The sequence below is a fragment of the Salvia splendens genome, chromosome 20 (assembly GCF_004379255.2).
Source record: "Salvia splendens isolate huo1 chromosome 20, SspV2, whole genome shotgun sequence".
Taxonomy (NCBI): domain Eukaryota; kingdom Viridiplantae; phylum Streptophyta; class Magnoliopsida; order Lamiales; family Lamiaceae; genus Salvia; species Salvia splendens.
This window is the reverse complement of record NC_056051.1, coordinates 1,726,551-1,746,229: the sequence shown is the minus strand read 5'-3', so window position 1 is coordinate 1,746,229 and position 19,679 is coordinate 1,726,551. Positions and strand designations below refer to the sequence as shown.

The window sequence follows — 19,679 nt, the reverse complement described above, 5'->3', positions numbered from 1 at the left end:
TCTCTCGACAGAAGTTGTTGCAACCGGGAGGATCAGTGTCAACTTAGTCAAACAGCGACGAGGAGCGGCTACAATCTCCGGCAGACGGCAAGCGTGCATTGTGCATAAGTCTCATGATCAGGCGTGAACTCGTGAAGGGCTTAGTCGATTTTGGAACTCCAGGCGTGATTATTGGTTTGGGGAATTGGGCTAATTAAGCCAATGGCATCATTAGTTAGTTTAGTTTCTTATAACCCAAAATGCCAAAAATAAATAGCAGCCCAACAATAATATAAATGGCCCAAAACAAATAAGCCCTATTCTTTATCTTCTCCTTCCTAATTCAATTTCGATTTCAGTGAGCAGCGTTGCGGCGGCAACGCTGGAATCTGGAGACTACGGTTGGAGTTCAGGGCTCGCTCTGGGGCGGAGACTAGTCGGAGTTGGGCAGTATAAGGAGGGGCCGGGGTTTGGTGCCGGTCAAGCCCCCGCTGGCGCGGGGGCTTGTCCCCGTGTAGTTCCGTCGGTGCCATTCACACAATGTGCATGAAAGTGCACCCAAAGTGCACCTCTTAATTATCAACATCGACTTAGACACTTAGTAAATTTAAACCCAATAACATATGAGGTTTAGGTGCATCTCATTGCATCGTGTGGTTGGTCCATACATCCTATATATAATTAATTAAACAATTTAGTTAAATTAATTAATAAATTGTGAGCGAAATAATAGCTTCTAATTAGGGAATATTGAACCCTAGTTAGAGATTAACAAATTATCACTCATTCCAATGGAATAGTATTTGAATGTATACACATGTGTCGTCCGGTTGTCATGACTCATTATCATATGATTATCTATCTAAGATTAAATTGTGGGATTAATTTAGTTGGATGAAATGGCTATAACTAATTATCATAAGATTATCCATCTATGATTAAATTGTAAAATTTAATCTTATTAACCGATACATATTCAATCATGAGATATAATATTGCAAATCGAACATCCCATATAGACAAAAAAAATTGAGAAGAATTTAATCTCTAGTGTAAATGATTTGATTATATATGCCACTACATATAATCATTTTAGTGCGCTCAAATGCCAATTAAATCACTTTCTCTAGTTTAATTTAAGTACTAGGTCGTATTTTAGCAACAGAAACAGATGTTGGACAAGTTATGTGGCTATGTGTATGAGTCCTTCGACCATAAAACTAGAGTGGAATTCTTATCAAATATCTTGTCGTCGACCACCATGGCTCTTGATATGATCCTACTAATTTCGACATCTTGGACGAACTAAATATCCTAGAAGATCTACTGTACCATAATTATATCAAATCTAATTTTGGTCATTTATAAATCTCTCCTTCCATACATATTGGAAGAAAAATAAAAAAAATATCTCAAACCATGCCCCCCCCCCCTTATCTAAAATGGCTCACACTTTGTATCACAATATTTGAACTTTAATTTAATCGTGTCATTTTAAATGAGCTCGTTCAAATTCTTGTTTAATAAACCCGATTCTATTCAAGCAATACTTGCCAATTTTTGTCCACACGGATATTAATCACACGTAATATAATCATATGCATGAATTGGATTCAGAATTTGGATATAATTAAATTATTTCCACGTGTAATTAGATTTTGACATGTTAATGAGATACCACCCTCGTCTCCTCCTCTATTTAAATGACCCCTTATCCACAATTCTCTCATCTCATGCATTCCTCTGAAATTAAAATTAACATGACTCCACCACCTCTTGCTCTTTGCTTCTTCCTCTCCTTCCTCCTCTGCGCCGCCGCGGGCGGCGGCAAGTGGGACCTACTCCTTTCCAACGCGGGCATCTCCGCCATGCACATGCAGCTCCTCCACACGGACCGCGTGGTCATGTTCGACCGCACCGCCTTCGGCAACTCCAACATATCCCTCCCCAACGCCAAATGCCTCCACGACCCCGACGACCCCGCCTCGCGCCTCGACTGCACCGCCCACTCCGTTGAATACGACGTCGCCTCCAACTCCGTCCGCCCCCTCACCGTCCTCTCCAACATCTGGTGCTCCTCCGGCGCCGTCCTCCCCGACGGCACCCTCGCCCAGACCGGCGGCAACGGGAAGGGCGATCACGCCGTCCGTCTCTACAAAGCCTGCACCGACAATTATTCCTCCTCCTGCGACTGGCAAGAGATCATAAACGGACTCACTCAGACAAGATGGTACGCCACCAGCCAAATCCTCCCAGACGGCCGCCAGATCATCATCGGCGGCCGGAGCCAGTTCAACTACGAGTTCTACCCCAAACACTCCCCCACAGATGGGTCCTACAACCTGCCGTTTCTCCAACAGACATTCGACCACGCCGACACTGACAACAACCTCTACCCGTTCGTGTTCTTAAACACAGACGGAAATCTATTCATTTTCGCCAACAATCGAGCTATTTTATTCGACTACAAGAACTCAAAGCTCATCCGGACCTACCCGGCCCTCCCGGGTGGTGACCCGAGGAACTACCCGAGCACAGGCTCTGCAGTATTGCTCCCGTTAAAGAGCAATGCTGCAGCAGCTGAGGTTTTACTATGTGGCGGTGCGATCAAGGGAGCTTGCGACAGGGCACGAAAAGGCGATTTCGTGAGAGCTCTCGACACGTGTGGGAGGATCCGGATAAACGACCCGAATCCTCAGTGGGTTATGGAGACCATGCCCTTGGCTCGGGTCATGGGTGATATGCTGTTGCTTCCGAACGGTAATGTCTTGATCATCAACGGTGCTGGTACGGGCACCGCCGCCTGGGAACTGGGGCGGAGCCCGGTTTTGTCACCGGTTCTCTACTACCCAGACAACCAGCCCGGGTCGAGATTCGAGGTGCAGAACCCGACTGCCACGCCCAGAATGTACCACTCCGCCGCTGTATTACTTCGTGACGGTCGGGTTCTCGTTGGCGGAAGCAATCCTCACGAGTTTTACAACTTCACTAACGTGCTATTTCCAACTGATTTAACTCTTCAGTCATTTTCACCGCCGTATTTGGATCCGCGGTTTGACAATCTGCAGCCGAAGATCCTTTCGCCCGTATCCGGATCCAAAATCGGGTACGGGCAGCAGATTCCGGTCCGGTTCAGCGTTGACCCGGGTCAACTGGTGCAAAGCACAATCATGGTAACAATGATTGCTCCGGCTTTTGCGACTCATTCGTTTTCGATGAATCAAAGACTGTTGGTCCTCGAGCGTGGGGATGTGATGCCGGTCGGGGGATCCGCGTACCAAATTATGGCTACAACGCCGGGTTCGGGCAATCTTGCACCGGCTGGGTACTACCTTATGTTTGTGGTTCATAAAGATATTCCGAGTGAGGGAATCTGGATCCATATCAATTGATGATTTATTCGGGCTGACTCATTTCTATTCTATGCATATTATTCTTCAAAATTATATATAAAATAAATGCTTTTATGTCAACAAACTTTCATGGCATATATATATAGGCGTGAAATTGTTTTTGTATGGTTGGTTTCCTAATGCTACTAATTAAAAATACTACGACCCTAACTAAACTAGAGAGACTACTAGTATATATACAAAAGTTGAGAAGAATTTAATCTGTAATGTTTAAACTCACAAACTAAACAAAATAAATTATTTTTTAATAATTCAAATGCTTTTATTGTTGCTTAGTTATGGTCGCGTTGTGTCGATGCTTATCATCATTTTAGTGTGCCTCCGATGCTAATTAAATTATTTTTCTAGCTTGTTTTGATACTTCTACATAGTAACGTCATTCGTGACTCGTGAGTATATAGTGTTAATAATATGTGTTTGTTTTATATTTTTCTACTATTTCTTTTAGTATGTTCAGTTTTCAATTTTTTATTTTTAAGTGGTTTATTTCGTGAAAATGCAGGACCGTAACATTCCATAAGCAAAATGATTAACATTGATGGCTGACTTTACTCAATATTTTTAAAATTTTTTATTTTAACATGTATTCCCTCCGTCGTACAATAAGAGTCATATTTGGTTTGAGCATAAGTTTTAAGAAATGTAAAGAAAAGTGAGTTGAATAAGTTAGTGGAATGTGTGTCCCACTTATATATCTATGTAGATATAAAATTTTATTAGTTTTCTACTTCCTCCGTCCCACAATAAGAGTCACACTTTGTCATTTTGGTCCGTCCCATAATAAAAGTCATACTTCATTTTTATGATAAATGGTAAGTATGTCTCACATTCCACTAACTCACTTCATTCACATTTTATTATAAATTCAATATAAAAAAATGGGTCTCATATTCCACTAACTTTTCCAACCCACTATTCTTTACATTTCTTAAAACTCGTGCTCATAATAAGAGTGACTCCTATTGTATGACGGACATAGTAATAAAATGTGAGTACAATAAGTTGGTGGATTGGGAGACCTATTTAGTAAAAGTGAAATATGACTCTTATTGTTGAACAGACGGAAAAAATAAAGTATAACTCTTATTATGGAATAGAGAAAGTATTATAGATAGTTATGATTCAAACAAGTGATATCACAATCATTGCATGTTGAACGAATTCATAATTCATTTAATGGGTATTTTGAAGCATGCTTCACAATCCCTCTATTCCCCAAATATTGTTCCACTTTGACCCAACACGGTTTTTAAGAAATCTAATGAAAAGTGATTTGAAAAAGTTAGTGGAATGTGAGTCATACTTTTATATATTAGTTTTATAAATAGGAATAAGTTGGTGGAATATGAGGCTTACTACCAAAAATAATAAAAAGTGAAGTGAGATAAATTTTGTGGGACAGATAAAAATGAAAAAATGAGACAAACTTTCAGGGCGGAGGAAGTAGTTTTGTTTTCGTGCTGCATGTGTTTGTGATAAAAAAAACAACTCAATTCTTATGCATAACCAAAGACCTAAGCTAACTACATGGCTAAACAATAAAATTAATCGCCAATTTGAAATTCACTATCATAAAAAATTCTTATATTCACCGAATTCGAACAAATCAGGTCTCAGATCTAAACAATTACATCCCCATTGCCATAACGCCACCTTGAATGCACCAAAATGCAAACCCCAACAAAAATGATAGACGATAGACGACAAACGACGTGGTCAAAGAATCTTGACAAAGAATGAAAAACCTCATCAATATAGTTGAATCAGAACCACAATTCTCAGAGTAATAGAGGTTCAGATTTGGAAAACCTACCTCATCCATTGCTTCAAACATGCCCTAAATAGAAGGACAACACATAGACCATTATAGATGCGAACAAGAATATATAAACCCCTCCCTTCGGCGACATATTTCTCTTCTATCAATTTTATCGTAGTCTTTTGTGTGTGAGTTGGTCAAACGGTAGAAAGGTTAATGCATGAGGCCATTTGGCCTTAGGTTCATGCGACCTTTAAATTTAAATTTATACTCTGGCCAAATTTAAGACAATGATATGTACGGTACGACAATGACAATGGCAATGACGTGTTCTTACAATATTCTTCATGGAACGGAGGGAAAAAACTATCTAACGATTCTTACGATATTCTTCCCATGTATATTAAGTCGTATAACAATGTCAAATATGCTGTGTCAATATAACAAAACCCACCATAATTTAATACTATGAAAGTGAATCTAATTAAATGGATAAATAGTGAATGGATAAATAGTGTGAATTATTTTTAAAAAATTAAATCTATTTTAAAATTAGGGTAAATTGCTTCTAAAATCATGAACTTTCACAATAGTTTGGTTTTTCCTGTAAACTTTAAAAGTTACGTAAAAAATCCTGAACTTTACCTTCGTGTGCCGATTTCCCGAGTCGGGTATTACGGCTAAGCAGTGTGATGATGTGTGCATTTATGCTGGCATGGAAGATGATTTGGATGTTGAGTGTGTTTATTCTCATTCTTCTTCCACTTCATTTACCCTAACCCTAATTAAAAAAAAAAGAAAATAAGATCTTCTCCTTCCTCAATCCAGCGCCGCTGCCGCCGCCGCCTACCACCGCTCTGGCGCACCACCTGCTCCTCCCCTTCTTCTCTTTCTTTCCCTCCTTTCTCCCTCTTTCCCCCTCCTCTATCTCTCCCACTCTCGGCCTCTTCGCACTGCCGCTGTGGGAGCGGCAGAGCTCCGTCGCCCTCCGCCCCCATCATCACCACTCCTCCCTCTCCTCCAGAGACCACCGTCGACCGCCCCTCCCTTACCTCTCACTCCAAATATTCAAAGGCAAGATCCCCAAGTCAGAAAAGGATATGAAATCGTGGCTGTTCGGATGATGATGTTCTCCCCAACGGCGCCGGAGGAGTTTTAGGTGATGTTCTACCCAGCGCCACCGTCTGCCGCCGCTCCGACGCACCACCAGCGGTGATAGTCAGCAAATTTTTAAATTTTTTTTTTCAACAAACACAAAACGATGTTGTTTTGTGTTCCGACTACCTAATCACGCTTTCGGCTGCCACATAGGATAAGTTTATGTCGGAAAACTATCCAGTCTGGTCGTTTGGGAAATTTGCACAACCCGGTAAAGTTCATGATTTTTGATGCAACTTTTATTCTTTACGAAAAAATCAAACTATTGTAAAAGTTCATGATTTTAGAAGCAATTTATCCTTAAAATGATGATAGATTTTGTTACGACGGTCGAACTAAGTACACCATCTTGCATCGTTATATTTGGAGGAAGATATTCTTACAAAATAAATGAATAGTATTTTAATTAATGAAATTAGACACCACCAACAAAGGTCTACTTGTCATCTTCCCCCTAAATATTTGAAGGCAAATTCGAATAAAATTCGAATCCCTAACAATTGTAATCAGTCAAGCTCACAAAATCCAGCAGTCATTATTACACCTGCTTCGCAATGCAACTTCGACGCTATATGTGAAGTGTTGGAGCAGAATTTGATTACCAAGTGCGTAACAAAATTCAATTCAGCGGTTGCTAGCTGTTCTGCTCTCACCTAATCCTCCGGAATTTGGCGCAACTCAGGTTTGATCCCGTAGCATAGCTCACCCTTATTTCGTTTTGTTACATGTTTTCATATAAAATTCGTGTTTGCGATTCTAGCCTGAAGAAATTGATCGTTTCTTCGGAAAATGGGGAAAACCTGATTTTGGCAAGGTTAATTTTACTCTCTTGACTTGTTGAATTTACTTTGTTAATGTATACAAGGAATTCCAGTGGGTGGTATCGGAGTGAAGGCTGAAAAGTTAGGATTTGATGCGGAAAACGGCTGGAATTTGAAACCCTATGGTTCAGGCGATGGATGAGGAGGATAACAAAATTGTTCCGAAAAGAAAGTCTAAACATTTTGGAACCCCGGTTGATTCGGGGGATGATGAGCCTATTGGGACACTGTTAAAGCTCAAAACCAAAAGGAAATCCAAGAGAAATAGGATAGCGGCAGATGGTGGTGGACAAAAAAGTGGAGAGGTTGAAAAGATGGTGGCTGAGGATGACGAATTAGGTGGTATGGATGACACATTGGCGAACTTCCGGAAAAAGTTGAGGGGTCCAAAAAAGAAGGGTGTGTCTGCAATAGCGGCTGTGAAAGACTGGAGCAGCAATGCGTCCGAGCCGCTGTGCCAGTCTCTTCTCGATGAGTCTGTGAAGGGCTGCGGATCAGATTCGAATTTGACTTCCGAGTCAAAGAGAAGATGTCTGGGAACCAATGAAGGCGAATCTTCTGAGGCTGCAATGGTTATGGAGAGTACAAAGGGGAAGGCTAAAATGAAAAATAAGAGATCTAAGGTCAATTTAGATGCAAAGATATTGGAAAACTCTGAATCTAATGATTTGGGTTACGATATATGTAGGAATGATGCACTGCAGCACGTGAAAGAGGTTGCTTCAGAGCCAGAGGGAGAAGCTTCAGAGGATTCTCTGTCTGCCTTCTTACAGAAGGTGCAGTCGGGGATGGCTGCAAAGTCTCGTAATCCTTCTAGATTGAAGCTGTTAAAGGTGTCCGATGATGGGGCGTACTCCAGTGTTGGCTCAGAGGCTCTTGTTGACAAACGTCAGAGGGAAATCCTTATCCCTGATGACAAATGTTGTGCGACAACTGTTCAAGGTTCCTTAATACCAAACATGGTTGAAAAGAGTGTATATGATTCTCCACCAAAAGACTTGAACTGCATCCTGGGTAATCCATCTGATTCAAAGCAAGGAATTATTTCTAGTACACCAGATTCCAATCATGCATCGAGATCCACTGACTTTATGGATGATTCATCTACTAATGTTATCCCAAAGAAGTCGGCTTTCAAAACCAGTGCCCTAACATCTGCTTCAAGCTTGAGGACTGAATTCGGGGGTGATATGATAAAATCTGAATCCACCGAGGAGCAGCCTGTGCTGGGGAATGGGCCTCCTGATTCAATCAATTTCCTTGATACAAAAATTGATGTAGTTTGCTGTGTGGAAGCCGAGGATTTGGGTACGTCGACATCGTTGTATGAAGGCAAAGCTAGAACTAATGGGGATGTTAAACATGATAGAGTGCTTGATAATGGTTTGTTTCCATCATATTCTGGGCAAGTGCAGATTCACTCATCACCATTTATGTTTGACAAACCTTGGAGGGAACATCATTCAGAATATAAGTCATCGCCGGTATCAGCTAGTGAAAATAAAAATTTTGAAGTGGTTTTCCTGAAGCATAATGGTGACAGCGAGGAAATTAATGAATCAGAACGTACTTTAGGACCTACTCATGTTCTGCTTGAAAATGAATGTGGCCCAAACCGTGATGATCCTTCTGCAAGTGAAGAGATCAATGAAACCTCTTACTCATCTATTATGCTTGATCATCAAGGAAATTGTGCCAAAGATAATGCATGCCAAGCTGATCCCCAAACTCAGGATAGTACTTTATCTGTTGGTCAGCGAGCTGCTCGGAATGCTAAAAAACAAAGGCACGGGGACGTGGCTTATGAGGGTGATATCAATTGGGATATTTTGATTCATAGTCAAGATTTGTTTGGAAGCCATCGTGCGGATAAAACAAGAGAAAAGCTCAATCCATCATCAACTGCTATGGATGCTGAAAGTGGAAAAGCAGCAGCTGTTGCCATGGGGCTTAAAGCTCGTGCAGTGGGTCCCCTTGAGAAAATCAAATTCAAGGAAATATTGAAACGTAAAGGTGGACTTCAGGAGTACTTGGATTGCAGGTCAGTGTACCCTGTTACTGCTTGCCTGCCTACTTTTCCTGAACGCTGACAGCATGATTTAGTTGGTTGTTTAAACCAGCACCTCTAGCATAGTAGCATATGTTAGTTTCCATTGGTCAAGTTCATTTGACTGTCAAACCTGAAGCTACTATAGTTTTATATTAATTGGGTTCCTAGAATAGTTTTTTATAAGCTAGTTTCTGGTGCTCAAACTAAGGATTGTACTTTATCTGTTTGTCTAGAACTTTTATCTGTCTTGATCCATTTTGATTTATTTCTCTTGTAATGTTTAAGAACATGTGAAGATAGTCTATATTGGTCACTAAGGTAACGCAATCAAAACTTCCCACTTGATGTGTGTTTGTTTGGGTGACTGGGTCACTGTTCTCTCATAGGAAATGCTTATGTGCTGCGGTTTTTTCGTTCTCATGTAGTCTTGTTCTGTTTTCAAGGCTAATTAAGCTTAACATTTGACGTCTTACTTCTGAATCACAGGCTTAACAGGCTTTCTTTATTTAAGAATCACTTTGCGGTTTTTTCATGGTGTTTCTGATACAACACCTTTTAGGGTCTCAATTCTTTGAGTCTTTGCAGGAACCACGTATTAAGTGCTTGGAACAAAGATGTCAGCCGGGTTTTGCCGCTAGCAGACTTTGGGGTGTCTGATGCTCCTTTGGTTGCTAAAAGCCCACATGCTTTGCTAATTAGAGACGTTTTTATCTTTCTTGATCAACGGGTAAGTTTTCAGTCCATCACATCAGAAAGAAATGCCTTGCTTCCTCACCTTCACCTGAAGTATTCATCTGCCTCTCTAATCTGAACATGCTAATTTGTAAACAACTCGTATCATGTACCGTGTTCGTGTTCAATCAAATCAATCCTAACAAGAATGTTGGTGCAGTTTAATTGGTAGTAAATGAAACTAGATTCTAGATAAGGAATATGTTTGCCTAGAACTCAAAATTACGTCTAAAATAAATTATAAATGTTTGAATCAAACAGAGGGAACCAATTCCTTTATGATAGTGATCATAACTAAAGCCCTCTTTCTACTATTGTATTGAACATCGAGTGAAATGGAAATATGAGGACCACCGAGTATCTTGCTGAGAGAGAGGATGATGCTGGAAAAAGTGTATATATCATTATATCTAATAGAAAAATTCAAGAGATGTAGTCACGCGCGGTACCATTTTTGGCTCTTTTGAAGTGGGTTGAAACTTGAAATAAAATGAACTCATGTAGAAAGAAAAAATTGGGTGGATATTCTATGGGTTTCCGTCAATTTATCTTGTGATTTAGCTTTGTGGTACCTTTCTATCCGTTCAGACTGTTTTGCTTCTTGCAGTTTTCTAGATGTGTATATGTACTTTCACATCTTCAGCTTCCTTTGTTCATTGGACAATTTGATGTTACAGGGTTATATAAATTTTGGAGTGACTTCTGAAAAGGAGAAATCAGCAAACTGCATCAAGCATGACTTGAAAGTTTTGGCCGAGGAGTTTGGAGAAAATGCCAAGCTCCATCTGCCTGATTCAGATGGAGGAGTTTCTTTTATTCTTGGGAAAGGAAAAAATCAGGAGACCTGCATTGAGGGAAATGATGATGATGCATCTGCGAATGGAAACCTGACAGGCAGAGTCGTATCAGAATATGGGCCAGCACATATTGAGGCCTTTGAAACATCTTCCCCATGTATTCTTGAACAAAGTCCGCAAGATGATAGTCGAGGAACTAATGCGTTTGATCCTAAACCTTCCAATGAAGCTGCTACTTCAGAATATATGGCTCTACCATGCAAACAGGAGAATGGGGGAAAAGTTCCTGCTGTCCATCCTGATTTACTTTTGGCTAGTGAGACAGGATCTGCTATACCTATGCCCCCCATAAACGGAGGGAAAAAAAATGTAATAGTTGTAGGAGCTGGCCCTGCTGGCTTAACTGCAGCACGCCACTTGCAGCGCCAAGGTTTCATTGTTACAGTCCTTGAGGCTAGGAGCAGGTTAGGGGGTCGTGTTTTTACTGATCATGCATCTTTAAGTGTTCCCGTAGATCTTGGAGCTAGCATTATTACAGGTGTAGAAGCAGATGTGACCTCAGAAAGAAGACCCGATCCTTCTTCCTTGATTTGTGCTCAGTTAGGACTTGAATTGACGGTATTGAACAGTGATTGTCCCCTATATGATACTGTGACTGGTGAGAAAGTTCCCGCAGATCTGGATGAAGCTTTAGAAGCTGAGTATAATAGCCTACTGGATGACATGGAGCTGCTCGCTGCTGAAAAGGGGGAATGTGCCATGAAGATGTCTCTCGAGGATGGCTTAGAATATGGACTCAAGAGTCGTCATGTCTCTCATCATGGACTAGATCACACAGAACCTATGCCCATTAGATCTCAAGATAACTCTGTGGCTGCTGAACGGTTTTCCACAGATGATGGAAATCCCAATTCTCAGATTTCTAAACTAGATGGTGTCAATCCTCTTGAAAGAAGAGTCATGGACTGGCATTTCGCTCACTTAGAGTATGGTTGTGCTGCTTTGCTCAAAGAAGTCTCACTTCCAAACTGGAACCAAGATGATGTGTATGGAGGGTTTGGTGGAGCTCATTGTATGATAAAAGGAGGTTACAGCACTGTTGTTGAATCTCTCGCAGAAGGAATTTGCATTCACTTGGACCATGTTGTTACAGATATATCATATATCCCAAAGGACTGTCAGACAAATAATGAACTATGCAGAATAGTTAAAGTTACTACATCAAATGGGAATGAATTTTCAGGAGATGCAGTTCTGGTCACTGTACCACTTGGATGTCTTAAAGCAGAAACAGTTAAATTCTCACCACCTCTGCCTCATTGGAAATATATTTCTATAAAGAGACTTGGATTCGGTGTCCTCAATAAGGTGGTCATGGAATTTCCTGAAGTATTTTGGGATGAAAGTATTGACTACTTTGGTGCCACTGCTGAATTTACAGACCAACGTGGCAGATGCTTTATGTTCTGGAATGTCAAGAAAACAGTTGGAGCACCTGTTCTTATAGCCTTGCTTGCTGGTAAGGCTGCTGTTGACGGCCAAAATATAAATTCTTCTGATCATGTTTGTCATGCCTTGAGTGTTCTCCGGAAATTATTTGGGGAAGATAAAGTTCCCGACCCAGTTGCATCCGTAGTAACTGACTGGGGAAGAGACCCTTACAGCTATGGGGCTTATTCCTATGTTGCTGTGGGTTCATCTGGAGAAGACTATGATATTTTGGGAAGGCCAGTGGATAATTGTTTGTTTTTTGCTGGTGAAGCAACATGCAAGGAGCATCCTGACACTGTTGGTGGTGCAATGATGAGTGGGCTTCGAGAGGCTGTACGAATAATAGATATATTGAATACAGGAATTGATTACACTGCAGAAGTGGAGGCCATGGAGGCTGCGAGAAGACACTCGGATGTTGGAAGGAGTGAAATAAAGGACATTGTCAGGCGGCTAGAGACTTTAGATTTGTCTAGCTCATTGTATAAGAATTCTTTGGATGAGTCCCAGTTATCAACTTGGGGCTCAATATTGAAGGATATGTTTTTCACTGCAAGAACTACAGCTGGGAGATTACATCTAGCCAAAGAGTTGTTAAAACTTCCTGTTGGGTTTTTAAAGACCTTCGCTAGCACTAAAGAAGGGCTCAGTACCCTTAACTCATGGATTCTGGTAAGTGCTCCACTTGATATTCTGTTTTGCCTTCCAAGCTAGGTTATTCCATAGTTTCCGCTTTCCACTAAACTTTTCTTGATACAAAAACTGTCAGTATTCAAATTTGATTTGTGGTTTCAGGATTCAATGGGAAAGGATGGAACCCAGCTCTTGCGCCATTGTGTCCGTCTACTTGTACTTGTTTCAAATGATTTGCTTGCTGTTCGTTTCTCAGGTGAGTGCACTATTTTCTCTGATTGCTAACCAGCCTTCCTGTTCTCATCATAGTACTGTATAAACTCATACTCCCTCCGTCCCACAAGAGTATGCACTCTTGGTTGGGCACAAGTTTTAATGCACAATTGGTAAAGTAAGAGAGATAAAAAGAAAAAGTAATTGAAGTATTGTTAGTGGAGAATGGGTCTCACCTAATTAGAGAGAAAAGACTTCCCAAAATTAGAAAGTGCATACTCTTGTGGGACGGAGGGAGTATGCAGAATCATTTGGCATTAAATTTCTTGTGTGTTCCTATTGTGAATGTTATTAAGGTTGACTAAATGTTTTTTCATATAATCTTTTTGAATTTTGTTTCTCTTCTGAAGTTTATTGCCCTAGTACTTTAGGACAGGTGAAAAATCTTGTTTGCATGATTGTCCCTTTAATTTATTTTCTATACAACTCAATACATCAAGCATCATAGTAATTGTTTATTTCTTACTACTTCCCTTAGGTATTGGAAAAACCGTGAAAGAGAAAGTGTGTGTTCATACCAGCCGTGATATACGCGCAATAGCTAGCCAGCTTGTGAGCGTGTGGGTTGAACTTTTTCGTAAGGAAAAGGCTTCTAATAGGCTGAAATTACTCAGGCAGTCGACACTGGATTCAAAAAGCAAATCTCCTGTTTTTGGGAAGCCACCACTCCGCATACATCATATGGAGAGCAAGAGTGCCGGATTCCAGTTCCCATCCACCATAAACACTAAGACACTGATTGATGAATCTGTTCAACCAGGAACAAGAATTAACCCAAAGTCAGAAACTCAGCTCTCCAACTCTAATGGTTCAAGCAGAAATGGTGATGCTATAATGTCTGAAGAAGAAAAGGTTGCCTTTGCTGCAGCAGAAGCTGCTCGTGCTGCAGCAATTGCTGCTGCCAAGGTTTGCTTCTTGTTCTTTTTTCATCATTCATATTTTCTAATCGCAGCTTTATTTTGTAATATGAATTTTTTATATATGCTGGATTTGGTAAACTGATCGCTCCTTATAACTCCTGCTGTCCATATTATGAGGTAAAAGCGGACTTCCTATCAATCCAAAGGCGTCAAATTGAAATATTGAAGCTTGCTTCACTTGTTTTGGTTTTCACTGCGTAGAGTCATTTCTCCAAGATTCTATACATGCTTTAAGGTCATTTTGATTATGTAAAAAGAGACATTTTGCAGTTCCTCTGGATTCACAATATTTTGACTTTGACATCACTGGACGTTGTTCTGTTCTTGACATTAAATATGCCCGTTCGTACATGCTGTCCTCTGTTGCCTCTTTCGTATTCTCATGGGTGTTCAGATGAAGACAACATCTTTTTAAGCTCTCATTCCTTTAGCTGCTGCACTGCATGTACTCCAGTTTCCAACTGCTCCTTTTGCACAAGGAAACCCTATGTACTGCTTCCGCTGGGTTTTTTTTTGTAGATTTTCTTCTGTTATGCCTCTGACCAATTTAATGTTTTTTGGGATGCGTTCTGCAGGCATTTGCTGCTTCTGGTGCAAAGCATAATGCATTGAAACAGGCCCCCAAGATTCTCTCGTTTCACAAATTTGCCATGCGTGAGCAGCATGGTAATATGGATGAGTGTGACAGTAGAAAGAATTGGTCTGGGGCTGCCATAGGAAGACAAGATTGCTTATCTGACATAGATTCTAGGAACTGCAGGGTTAGAGATTGGTCAGTTGATTTCTCCGCTACTGGTGTCAACCTCGAGAGTTCAAAAATGTCGGTTGACAATCGTTCACATCGGAGCCACTCTAATGAAATTCCTAATCAGCTGATCATTGGAGAGCTCTCTGGGGAAAGTGTAGCTGTAGATAGCAGCATATTGACAAAAGCATGGGTGGATAATGCTGGTAGCATCGGGATTAAAGATTACAGTGCTATTGAAAGATGGCAATGCCAGGCAGCAGCAGCTAGTTCCTCTCATGGGACGATGCACATAACAGATGAGGAGGATTCAAACATGAGTTCAAAGTTGCATAACTGGAAACATGATGGACCAGCAAATGAGAGCTCTGCCTCTCAAGTTACAATTAGCAAAGAATCCAAAGGGAACCAACCTAGAGGATCAGAGCGTATAAAGCAGTCAGTTGTGGATTATGTGGCTTCCTTGCTCATGCCCCTTTATAAAGCAAGGAAAATTGATAGGGAAGGTTACAAGTCAATAATGAAGAAAACGGCAACCAAGGTTATTTCTTATACCATTTTTACTGGTCTCCCTCCCTGTGAAACATGTTTTATGTTTCTTACTTTTTACTATGTTTCAGGTCATGGAACAGACTACTGATTCTGAAAAAGCAATGGCTGTTTTTGAATTTCTTGATTTCAAACGTAAAAATAAGGTGGGTATCATATATTCTCACTTATAAGGCCATATAACCCTTAAACGGTATAGTATGCTTTATGTAGTATAACCACTCTGATAGGGGACTGCAGAAAGTCCTCTTTCACACTCTAGCAGCCTGGGATCCTTCCCAAAGGGTTACTTTTCCATAAACTGTTTTGGCAACCTTGTGCCATGATTGCACGATAACATGTAATCAACTCTTCAAATTATGTCCTCTCAAAAGAATGCAAAAAACAAAATCTTCATTATGTTTAAGCTACCTTATAGGCTTTTTGGCTATGATTAGCACATGTATACATAAGAAATGTTTTGTTCTACAGGAAGATTTTTGTGGTCTGCTGGCTCTGCTGATTTTGTTTTACATTAGTCCTTTTATGTGGATTCTAGAGTATGTACATTGACAAACTTAACTTAGATGCTGACATTTTTAACCACAATTTTCTATGTAAAGGTTACTTCTGTGGTCAATTTTTGGTAAAGGCTACTTAGGTGATCTTTGTTATGTTTTACTGAAATGTTTACCATTTTCTTCAGTTGTTTTATGCTCTCTTATCTATTTCGTTGGTTGTTTATTTTTGTGTTGATTTTTCACAATCTCACTTTATATTGTGGGCAGATTCGTGCATTTGTGGACATGCTGATTGAAAGGCACATGAGAATGAAGCCAGGTGCAAAGTTGTGATCTTTTGACAAAGATTAATTGGTGCACCCGAACACAGGATTGAGAAGCTGTGTGGCTATTTAGTCATAGTTCAAGCAGTTTCTTACAGCTTGTGGCTATCCCCAAACTGAAGCTCTACTGGTAGATGGTACTTGTGCTTGCATCTGTACTGAATGCATACAAAGATTGGGAAATAGCTATTATTGTTTGTCCAAATACGGCCAAATCATGATGACATAGCAAAGCCCTCAAACATTGGATGGGTGTAATCAGATCTTATACACAATTTTTCATCTTCCAATATAAAAGTTGGTCGATTGATGTGGAATACTTTTTTGGAACTCATTATGTTAACTTGTATTTTAAAGGTAGAAGCTGGAGACCCCTAACCTTTTTCTTCCGGCTTAGAAGAGAAATGAATTGTTTTGTGACTTGTAAGATGTGTACAGCTTAGAAAATTTTTATGGAAACAAATATACAGAATTCTGTCACATAACCTGCTTATCTCTTGGCTATTCTTAGTTTAATTTGTTACCAATTATATATTCAAATGTGTACGCTTTCAAGGTTAAATTATGCTCTTTTCATTGCTCATACAAAAGATAAACCATCTCTAATAATGATACTGTTTATGTTGCTCTTTTGTCTTTATATTTTGGAGTTCAAGACTCAGTGCTTGGAAATATAGCTTTCTCCCCTTCTTTTCAAAAGGTCAAATGTGTAAAAGGTAATGTTTTTGTTGATTTAATTATTAATTATGTTACTTGTAAAGGGTAAGATTGCATGTTTGTCTATGTAACTTCAGTTGTTACTTCCATGATAGTTAACTGGAAAAGGCATATTTTATCCCCTATACTTTACTTTTATGTCATTTCCTCCCTGTACTTCAATTTTTACAGTGTTGGCTCCCTGTACTTTCATTAAATATATCCTGCTCCCTTGCACTAAGTTTCTTTATGTTGATCTCTTGTGCTTTTATAAGTTTATTATCTTCACCCTCTGTTTCCTGGATGATGATGCCATCATGCCTTGTGTAATTCCTTTCACATGCATTTTATAAGTATATAGAGCAAATATGTGTGGATCCTGTTAAATATTTATTAATGTATTTGTGTTTATTGCTACCTTGTATTTTTCAATAAATAATCCTCGTCTCTGAATGTATATTTTCTGAATCAGAGAACATATTAGGTGGCTATTGCTGACATTTTTATAAAATTCTGTTTGTTGTATTAGTATTAGCACAAGAACCTATTCTTTTCTCCAAGTTCTCCAAGCAAGCACCCACCCAGGTAAAAGAAAGGATAGGATAAAGAAAAATTCTAAGTGCATGAATTTCAGTGGTCATGCTTGATGTTTTTCTGAACGTAATCTGATGCAGTTTAGACATTTTACTTGCAGGTATGGTGATCATAAGTGGTAGTCATTGGACTCTTTTATGGCATTTAAATTTTTAAGAGCTGGGATTGTTTGAAACATCTCGTGACTCCTTCAATCAGGTAACTAACTATAATGCATACTTTCCCTCTGACATCTAGCTCGCCAGCATACTTTCATATCCTATTGTAGAAAGCTGTTATACATCTACCTTATTTTATTCGCAAGATGTTTCACTGAAGCCATGGTTGCTTTGCTGGATCACCTCCCAATGGTAACTGACAATTTGCATAATCTGCTCAATTCTGTTATGGAGTAAAGTTGTACTCCCTACGCTCCATAGTAATGGAGGCGTTTCTTTTCGGCACAGAGATTAAGAAAATTGTGTTAGGTGAGTTAAGTAAAGGGAGAATAAAGTGGAAAATGAAAAAGGTAGAGAAATGAAGAGAGAATAAAGTAAGAGAGAGTAAAGTAGGTGTGGAGAAATGTGTGGACTTTTACTAAAAAGAGAAATGACTCTATTACTATGGAACGTACCAAAATAGCAAAATGACTCTATTACTATGGAACGGAGGGAGTATTCTTGTTCGTGGTTCTCTTGTATGTTCGTGCAGGAGATATAATGAGCTGAAGAGGTTGGTAAATTGCTCTTACTTGTAGAGCATATTTGAGGATGCCTCGTATTTCTTATTGTCATTTGAAGGCTTGTGAGACACTGTTATCTGCTAGAAGAGGATCCATGCTTTCATTTGCAGGTAGATCATACTATACAGTCAGGATGCAGCAGTTGAAGCTTTCTCTCATAATTTTCCATTTATTTTTAACTTTGATTGGGTAAGGATAATAATGATGTAAATTTGTTTCATGTCCCATGCTTGGGAGAAATAGCTCATCTCCATCTCCCTGTGGTTTTAGTTGGTGCAGGGAAAGATTGATTATATTGGAAGGTTGTATGGCGCAATTCTTGCAGCTTGGTTAAGCATGTGTTGTAGTATTACTTTGGCTTTCGAGGACTAAAGAATTTAATCTGCTCTTGCAGTGTTTGATTTTACTTTGGCTTTGCAAGATTGTCTCATATTTAATGGGTTTTTTTGGTTTATTTTTTGTAGAATCTCAATTCATCATTATAGTGCTCATTGTTGATTTCGACTAAAAGCTGTCTTAATTTTTTATTTTTAAAAGTGATTTTGCAATATGGAAATCCAGTCAGCATTCCGGTTATCTGGTACAATATCAATACTGGGTGATTGGTTGACAAGATTAAATCTCATGATTAAATATGTATCATGTTTAGTTTATAAGATTGAATCCTTCAATTTAATCTCAGATGGATAGTCTCATGATAATTAGTCATAGTCTCCTCCTCCAACTAAAATAATCTCACAACTTAATCCTAAATAAATAGTCTCATGATATTAGTCATGGCAACCGAACGCCACCCAAGTCTTATATTCAAATATTACAATTTTATAACAAATTAAATACTACTTTAAACTTGATCAGATATGTATCCTAGATTTAACTCTGGTACATATCCTTTATCATGTTAAATTTTCTAGATTTAAGGGGTTGTCTTATATTTTTGCTTAAATAAATTTGTATTTTTGCTTAAATAAATTTGTATTTTTGCTTAAATAAATTTGTCGGACATACACCTCCAACAGACCTACACAATATTTCCCTCTCCCATAAAATAGTCCAGTACTTCTCCCTCCGATTTTGAAAACTTGTCATTTATTTTTATTTTTATATTTCTTATATAATTTGTTACATTTCACTTTAACCATTTTAGTAGTAGACTTTATATTTCACTAATTCATTCTTACTCACATTTTATTATATTATAAAACTAATAGGAGGGAGTATTATAATATACTATAAAAGAATAAAAGTAGGATCAATAAATATTTCATTAACTTTTTCAACTTATTTTCTATTACATTTAAAAAAAATGAGTGTCAGGTCAACATATGACAAATTACAAGGGACGGATGGAGTACTATTTTAGAATATTCCAAAAAAAATTATTCCATTTTTTGTTACTTTAATTAGTGAATTTTTTAATCTCTTTTAATCTCTTTTGTGAGAAGAAGAAAGTAGGAATATATTTTATTTCACATTAACCTCTTTCTAAATATGTTTTTATACTATTAAAAAAACTTGGGCGACA

At 39.0% G+C, this 19,679-nt stretch overlaps 2 protein-coding genes across 4 annotated transcripts; both read left to right on the top strand.

Moving 5' to 3' along the window:
* The first annotated feature begins 1,796 nt into the window (after nucleotides 1–1,796).
* LOC121782041 (aldehyde oxidase GLOX1-like) lies at nucleotides 1,797–3,371 on the top strand. The gene has a single exon (XM_042179747.1). It carries the CDS (start codon nucleotides 1,848–1,850, stop codon nucleotides 3,369–3,371), a length of 1,524 nt encoding a protein of 507 aa, XP_042035681.1. The 5' UTR covers nucleotides 1,797–1,847.
* Nucleotides 3,372–6,729: 3,358 nt separating this feature from the next.
* LOC121782762 (lysine-specific histone demethylase 1 homolog 3-like) lies at nucleotides 6,730–16,677 on the top strand. Of its 3 annotated transcripts, none has more exons than XM_042180710.1 (10): nucleotides 6,730–6,991; nucleotides 7,184–9,171; nucleotides 9,766–9,907; nucleotides 10,590–12,872; nucleotides 12,996–13,089; nucleotides 13,585–14,012; nucleotides 14,297–14,515; nucleotides 14,602–15,312; nucleotides 15,392–15,466; nucleotides 16,088–16,677. In XM_042180710.1, exons 2-10 carry the CDS (start codon nucleotides 7,253–7,255, stop codon nucleotides 16,151–16,153), a joined length of 5,937 nt encoding a protein of 1,978 aa, XP_042036644.1. In that variant the 5' UTR covers nucleotides 6,730–6,991; nucleotides 7,184–7,252; the 3' UTR covers nucleotides 16,154–16,677. The 3 variants fall into 3 exon arrangements, with proteins under 3 accessions (XP_042036644.1, XP_042036643.1, XP_042036645.1); XM_042180709.1 differs by having other exon boundaries at nucleotides 7,175–9,171; XM_042180711.1 differs by lacking the exon at nucleotides 14,297–14,515 and having other exon boundaries at nucleotides 7,175–9,171.
* The last annotated feature ends 3,002 nt before the right edge of the window (nucleotides 16,678–19,679 follow it).

Coding starts and splice junctions, on each gene's coding strand:
- LOC121782041 (XM_042179747.1), top strand. CDS start 1,848: ATGCACATGCAGCTCCTCCACACGGACCGCGTGGTCATGTTCGACCGC.
- LOC121782762 (XM_042180710.1), top strand. CDS start 7,253: ATGGTTCAGGCGATGGATGAGGAGGATAACAAAATTGTTCCGAAAAGA. Junction 12,873..12,995: donor CCCTTAACTCATGGATTCTG/GTAAGTGCTCCA, acceptor TTGTGGTTTCAG/GATTCAATGGGAAAGGATGG. Junction 14,013..14,296: donor CAGCAATTGCTGCTGCCAAG/GTTTGCTTCTTG, acceptor GACATTTTGCAG/TTCCTCTGGATTCACAATAT.